This window comes from Octodon degus, unplaced genomic scaffold (genome assembly GCF_000260255.1).
Source record: "Octodon degus isolate 3935 unplaced genomic scaffold, OctDeg1.0 scaffold00085, whole genome shotgun sequence".
NCBI classification, from domain to species: Eukaryota; Metazoa; Chordata; class Mammalia; order Rodentia; family Octodontidae; genus Octodon; species Octodon degus.
Window position 1 is genome coordinate 41,703 of NW_004524661.1, and position 8,182 is coordinate 49,884.

At 40.8% G+C, this 8,182-nt stretch overlaps 1 protein-coding gene across 1 annotated transcript in view; it reads left to right on the plus strand.

The window, feature by feature from the left end:
• The window catches only part of LOC101569637 (carboxylesterase 1E-like), a 47,243-nt gene that overhangs the window by 17,451 nt on the left and 21,610 nt on the right, over positions 1-8,182 (plus strand). Inside the window, exons 6-7 of the mRNA XM_023721781.1 lie at positions 2,804-2,842; positions 6,627-6,767. Of these exons, the coding sequence (XP_023577549.1) occupies positions 2,804-2,842; positions 6,627-6,767 (180 nt within the window). The remainder of the gene's footprint in view (positions 1-2,803; positions 2,843-6,626; positions 6,768-8,182) is intronic.

Here is an 8,182-nt window from a genome sequence, read left to right on the forward strand (position 1 = left end):
AGTAACTGGCATGTCATGACAAGCCGCCCATATTCAGAATACCAGAATGACAGGCACTCCAAACATGAAACTACTATTACAAATTACCATCTGCAGTGCAGTAGCTTAGTTCAAAGGTATCAGTTTATATAGTTAGTCAGAGTGAGAATCTTTCTAATTAATTGCTAGATTAAAAAATCTTCTGAATATTCTCAGGATCATTTCCTTGCTCATCTTTTATATATAACTGTACGGCTTGACATTGTCATGTTTCCTAGCTCTTCTCCTTTCCCTCTCTATACATCCTTCTAACCATGCAATTCATTTATAGTTTTTCATCAATCAGACATTTATCCATACATATTATTTCCTTTGTTTATTTCTATTCTGTTCATCTCAAAGCATCACCAGCTATATGTTAGTTCTCTCTCATTCCTGAAATAAAAGTCCTGACACCAAAAGTTAACACTCTTTAACACCTGAAGTTAGAGAAAAGTTTTGCATAGCTCACAGTTGGGAGAAGTTTCAGTTAACAATTCATTGATACCACAGCAGAGTGGACTGGAAGACAGACATTACTGAGGAGAAACAGTGCATTGTGGGAAGAAGTTAGCAAAATAAGCAAGAGACAAATTTATTTCTGTATCTTCTACTCTACCAAGGCTACAAAGATTATGGTGGAGCCAAAACAATCAGTCGTATGATGCTAAAATCTTTAATTCTAACATTCTATAGTGTATCAGCCATCTCTGAAAAAAATCCTACCTTTGACTGTATGAGACTTTGGAGAGACATCTCAACAAAAGCCATAACTCCAGGGAACATAATTCTGTGCCTTTTCTCCCAGTACTCCAAGAGCGAAGACACATCTGTCATTTACCTGCTAGTTGCCCTTGGTGTATTTGTATGTCCATTCAATTAGGTTGCATTAAAAAATATCCAGTCATCTCTCTGTGCTAAGTGTATTGAAGGGTGATGTCAGAGGAGAGGGGGCTACACAGCCTATTGTTCTAATCTGGGAATATCATTTTTCCTTTTAAATAATGAAACAGCAATTTATGAGTTGGCCAGACCTGTCTTCACAAAGAACTATGTAAGGAGAACAAAATCATTTAGTGAGTATGTTAATTGTAGTGGGAATGCAGAAAGGAAACTTACTCATATCAGCCAGCAGTGATGGATCTCAGGGAAGGTGACCCTTGCACATTGATGGAAGGACATGAGCATGTGTCATAACAGGGAAGCTTAGCAAGTCAGCCATACAGAGAACAGCATCCTGGGCCCATGGAAACTACTTCTTCGTAGGGACATTTTGGTTGTGATCTATGAATTACCTGAGCTTCTCAGTCCTCGGTCTGGATCTCAACCATGAAAGAAACTTCTGTATCCTCAGGGCAAGCTGCTAGTGCTGTGTTTTGTCATTGTATTCACAGACTGACCCTAATGTGGCCCTGCTTGGGTCTGGGTTCATCATACCAACCAGATTTAACCAAGATATCCAAGATATTAAGTCACTGCTCTTTTATAATCCTTGAGAAAAGGAAAATATTTCAGTCATTGTCCATGTGGCAAAAGAGGACTCAGATTATGCAAAAATAGTTAATGACTTAGGGGAGGCCTAGAGACCCTGTGATCCTAGAACATCTTTCTGAATTTTTGTGGAAGCACTCCCATGATTACCACTGCCTTCAGTACATACACACATGCACACACACACACACACACACACACACGCACACACACACACACACACGCACACCTGGCTTATCTAACACACTTGGCTAGGCTAAGTCTCATAATGGAGACATCTTTAGTTGTGGGTGTACACATAGGTCACCAACATATGTAGGTGAGACTCATTAGCTAATGTAGACAATTTCAGTCCCTCTGTAACCTTGCAATCCTGGTGAACACAGAATAAAGAAAAGCATGAGTTGAAATGAGTATTAGTGGTTTAGTGTTACTGTTTCCTAATGTAAAATGAAGTTAGCTTCTTTTGAAAAGAACTTGAAGAAAAAGGCTTTTGATGCAATAAAGTCTTCAGGCAACTGAAAATTTCAGAAACATGTGTGTTATTTCTATTTGGCTGGATCTAAGATATTGTTACAAATCTATCTGTGTTAATCACTCAGCTTTTACTTACCTTTGTTAGTTTGTCACTGGAGCACATATATTACCTGGTAAGGGGAAAAGAGCATCACTCTGGGCTTCCATCTGTTTAAAATCATCTCCCATGAGATCACAGTGTTAATTTTGGTATACAGTCAATTAGACTGACCCTAGCATATATCCATCCTTGAACTAATCTGGTAATTTGGCAACATAGAAACTCAAGGTCATATATGCATATTTAAAATCACAAAGTGGCAGCAGAAGAGGGAAACAGATGAATTATGGTGAGAATGCCCTCACTGGCCACTCCATACCATCCCTTCTCCCACCAGTCATTGAACTTACCACAGTCCTACCACTCTAGTCAATTTTCTTCCACTTTGTGCAAAAAGTAAATCAACATGGTGTTGCTAGGGTGAACATCTAGATGAAAGAATGTGCTGAGGCACCAACAGAGGATGTTGTCTCAAAGAGTTCCAGCTATCTTAATTCTGGGTTCCCTGGTGTAACACTCCCCTTGCTGGTGCCTGAGCCTACCTGTCCTACTTATTGCCCTGGGTTTATGCATGGTACAACTTATGTAGTGTCCTTTTTCTCTGGTCCAGAAAAAGATGAAGCAGATTAAAAATAGGATGACTCTGGGGCATAGATGCAAGATAAGCTTTATCATCAGGAGAATTTCTCATAGCATCTTTTTTCTTTATCTTCACAGAAATTTTCTACTGCGGATTATTTTGGAGACCCCCAAGAGGTAAGAACTTTTGTTTTCCTGATTATAAGTTTTGATACTTTATACTTTTAAGCTCCAATTCACAATGAAAAAAATCTGTTTTTTGGAATTAGAGTTTTGCCTTATGAAATTATTGCTGAGGCCCAGGGTGGAACATGAGTTTCTAGGGTTACTTAGAGAGTAAGATCTCAGACAGGACAAAGTGAGCTACCTTGAACCCAAGGCCTGTGCTCTTGATCTGCTAATTTGTGCACGTTGGCAATAACTGCATTTCCTTTCACGTTTCTCATTTCAAAAGCTTGTGTGAATGATACTTGACAAAAATATTCTGTTATCAGGAGGAGAGGAGGAGGAGGAGGAGGAGGAAGAAACTCCATAAGGGGCACATCATCCTTCACTGTGGCCAAACTTTTAGGAGGACATAAGGCTAATATTCATGCAAAGAAGGAGCCTGGGATTACAGCTCTCCTACCAGCACCAAGGAAACTCACTGATATCCTCCATTACCCTCTCTCTCAACTGCCTGTAACTGTGAAAGAGAAAGTGTGTAATAGGGTGTCAACTGAACAGTGTTATGAATGTAAATAGCAACATCAGGGATTGACAGAATGGGTGTATTCAGCAATGTTCTTGTCACTGGGACAAAATACCTGGCACCCACAGCTTAAAGGAGGAAGGGTTTATTTTGGCTTGGAGTTTCATTGGATTGAGTCTTTGAAAGTCTGGCTCTAAGACAGAAATGCCATGGTGGAAGGGCCTGGGGGGGAGGACATTTCTTCACTAACTACAGACAGGAAGTAGAATGAGAAGAGTAGTGCCTGTGTATTCACATACCCTTCTAAGTAACCAGTGAGAAGCCCTTACAACTCAACCAGATGCCCTGCCAAACAGGGGATATGGATACCAAGTTGGTAATGAGGGAGTCCAGCTGTGGAAGAAGAAAGCATCTAGCAATCAATAAGCCTGAAATAAGAGTGTTGGATGAAGAGCTAACAGAGGTTGAAATGCCTTGATGCAGAAAGCCTCTCTCTCTCTCTCTCTGTGTGTGTGTGTGTGTGTGTGTGTGTGTGTGTGTGTGTGTAGAGGAGGCAGTGAGGGAGGGGGAAGGCTGTAGGCTTAGGTCATGGGGTATGGGATGTGGAGGTCACTGAAAAGACTTGGTTTGTGAAGCAGCATGAGATTGGAGATTCTCAGAAAGCTCTGAGCTCCACACCCATGTATCTTATATTTTACAGCACATTTTGTGTCCAGCTTGCACGAAAGAGCAGGAGTCAGGTCAGGTGAAGGGGGAACAGGGCCTTTGGGTAGGGGCAGACCACTGCATCAGCCCAGTCACAGGATCCTGGCTGATGACATCAAGGCTGGTTCAGTGAGGAGCAGATGGTGGGTGGGGTGTGGATGTATTTGAATGGAGAATTGACAGGACCTGCTGATAAACAGGGTGTGGAGTGTGAGGAAAAGAAGAGTCCCCTGACTTGTCTGAGCTCAGCAAGTGTACAGATGACTTCACAGGCCACTGGGTAGACAGTAGCATTACTAATGTTTCCTGTTTGCTGGATGCAGTGATGTCCCATGGGTGCTTTTCCACTGAGACTTTCATTGTGTATCTTCAGAAATTTTACCATTCATTATTTCATCTTTTTCTCCACATTTCTATGGTGAATGTTGTCACAAGACTTGTCCTTGTAAACCTAAGGTAGAACATGTCATGCCCAACCTTCAATGCATGATCCCATTTCAAAGACAAACTAGAGTTACGTATGTAACTCAGCACTAGGGAACCTGAGACAGGAGAATCACTATGAGTCCTAGCTGTGTAGTGAGACCCTGTACCAAATAAATGAATAAATAAATAACCATTGAAGATTCATGTACTTAACTGAGCTTTGAATTATTGAGCCTTTCAGTTCGACTAAAACATAGCTGAAGGGCAAGGATGTGCCAGATTTTATGCAGAGAGCACTTTCTACCACCTGGCAACATCACAGTTCCCTGCCCTGAGGCATTCCTCCAAGCTCATTCCCTCTACCTTCCTGATTTAGCTCTTCACAATGACATCATTTTCCTGCTGCTCTAGCAATTTCTACTTTTGAGTAATTCTCGTCTTTCTTTTCACTTGGCCATATCCTCCTGTCATCCTGTGCATGGCAATCACCAGCTCACAGGACCCTGTCTTATTTCTTCTTTCAAGTGGGAACCAGCAAGTGGAACAGCTCTCTCTGAAATACACAGGCTTCCCCCCATGGGTAGTAGTTTTACATAGTGCCTGTTCAGTACTATTAGACTACTTCATTAGGATTTGGCCCTTGTTTTAATCATTTTTTGCTCTCAAATAGGGAACCTAGTCACATTTAGGCACATTTAATGTTACACTTAAAAGCTTCAGGTTTATCAATCAACAGAGATAACTGATCCTCAACAATCTGGGGTTCTACAATTTTGAATTCATTTACTTGATGAAATGTACTCATTACCCCAAACAAAAACTTGCAAGACTCATGTGATCATTTACAATGTATGTGTAAAATGTAAAGCAGATTGAGTAGCCTCAGTCCCATGTGTCCATGGAAAGTCAAAGGAGAAAATGTTATTGTTCCATCTGTCATATTGGGAAGTATCTTTTCTGTCATCTCTGAAATGGACCTCTTTTGGAAGTGTCTTTTCTGTCCTCTCCAAAGTGGAACTCTTTTGGTGATACTGTTTTTATTAATGATTTTTCAGATTAAGACAGCTCTCAAATATACTGCTTCAGTGCTGTCTTCTGTTCCTAAGCACAGGACACCGTTGATTTACAGAAGAACCCTAGAAGGGCTGAAGAGATAGGTTGGGGGTCAAAGTGCGTGGCTGGCAAGCACAAGGACCCAGGTTTGATCCCCAGTACCACATGCCATGCTGGCCCTGAAACCGTTTGTGGCAGTGCACACATGTAACTCCAGCACTGGGGAACCTGAGACAGGAGAATTACTATGAGTCCTAGCTGTTTATTGAGACCCTGTGCTAAATAAATAAATAAACACACAAACAAATAACTATAGAAGATTCATGTGCTTAGTTGAGCCTTGGTTTATGAGATTCTTCCTCCTGATATCAGTGTTAATGAGTCAATAATCCAAAATAAGAAATGACTTCCCTATTGCCATGTGAAACTCCTGGAAGTTGTAAGGAAATATTTTTAGTGTTTAATAAGGTGATAGTAAGATGTTAAAGCAGCTAAATTAGAGTGTTCATGAGATTGCAAATGTGTGAAATGCATAGTACATGTCATTTTCATGATCAGCAACCATATACTTTAAAATTGTTTTAGTCCAAGTCATAAAAATCTTTAGGCCTTCCCAGGTGGTGTAATATCACAAATAGGTTTGGCATTCAACTAAATCTCTGTACAAAGCTTTTGATATACAATGTCTTTAAATAAGTATATACCTATATAAAAAGATGCTAATGTGACAGAAGCCCCCAGGAACCTAACTCTGACATCTCCTTTGGAAAATTGTTCAGCATTTATTGTCATTTTACATGCATAATTATTATAAAGCACCAAAACTGAATTTATCTGTTTTGAAATAATAGATATTTCAATTTAGGTGATGACTTGTCTTCTCTTTCTGCACAAGCATCACCTCAGCATCCCAAAATTCACACATGCCTGCTCATGGTGTGTCACATACATAGCCCTGAGTTTCTCTGGGCACTAGACCCCTGCAGGGAAGACTGTGTTCATGGCCACACCCTCATCTGGGAAGAACAAGCCACAAGCCTGTTATCTGAGGCAGAATAACAATAAGCATTGTGTTGTCCTCCCCAGTACAGTCCATTTGTGCCCACTGTGATCGATGGAGTGCTGCTACCTAAGGCACCTGAAGAGATTTTGGCTGAAAAGAACTTCAATACTGTCCCCTACATCGTAGGGTTCAACAAGCAAGAATTTGGCTGGACCATACCACTGGTGAGTATGTGCAGGCCCTTTAGACAGAAGCATACCCTCCACACACTCAGCCCTTACCGGGGTGGTGCACCCCTAACAAACTCTTTCTAAAAGAAGTTTTGATTATCTTCCCATTAGATAATTTTGAAATGTCCTTGTTAGAGCATTCTGCAAAGGTAAGCACTGTGTAGTTAGACAAAATGGAGGAATCTCAGAAAAGTGAGGAATTTAGAGAGTCCAGGAGATTATATCTGGTCTGCAATGACTTCCATGTGGACCTATATTATTGTTTTCATAGTTCTCCACCTGAGGACTCAGGTATATAATACTATTTAAGATATGTTTATCTCCTTAAATGCAAGAATAAAGGTCATTTCTCTATCATCATAAACAAAACTATGTACAAGTTAAAATACTGGGACAGCTTTTATTCAGTAGTTTTATTGCAATAGAGAAAAGTCCAGACATATCCTGACCTCAACTCCCTAACATCAAAGCTTGGAGATGCTTAAGGCTGGATGAGCACAGGAAGGCATGTAGGTATGAGAGGGGCATCTGCGTGACCAAACCACTGGATTTATTTCCCCATGCTCATCTGTAAGATAAACAGAATTATCTTCATGCCAGGAAAAGAGATGTAAGTTAAAACAATGCCCCCAAAGAAGTTAGACCTTCATTTTCGCATTGGGACTGTCAGAGGGATCAAGAGTTATCTGCCAAGGTGTTTATATATTTGAAAGATATGTCAAAATATGTCCCGAACCAGTGGGTCAGTCAACCAAGTTCAACTGGGGGAGGAGCGGGGAATTGAAGAAGGGACAAAGGACAGGAGACGCGAGGAATGAAGGCAACACAAAGATTCTGATCAAGCCTCGTTTATTTAGGGGAGGTTCTGGGTATATATAGGGGGTGATGGAATGAGGAAGTCTCGGCTCTTGGGGTCTGCAGGTATCTAGGCAACGGGGAAGGTGCAACCCCTAGGGCATAGCACGTGATTCACAGGGAATGGGCAAGGTGAGAAGGGCCATAAACTTGACTCAGCAGGGGAATAGAATGGATACCGGTTAATGGCCTCCAACAAAAATATTTCCCCAAAATTAGCTGTCAGATATTTGAGGAAACTGTTTTGGGTCAAATTTATGTTTCAAAGGGAGGAAAAGAAAGGAGAATTGTAATCTTTCTAAAGTAACTGCTCTAAGGGAGCACTCATATTTTCTGCATATTATAGTACTGAGATTTCTCAAGCAGGCCAATTAAAAGACTTGGGGCCATATTAGGACAAGGTCTTAAGCTGGATGAAGCCAGGTAGGACATGGGTTGTATTTCTTAGTGCAGAGACTTGAATAGATGAGAGTTCTGCAATTTTCATTTCAGAAGAATCTCAGTCATTGCACCAAATTCATAATAGTGATTTTATTTTCTTCAGTCACTTGGGT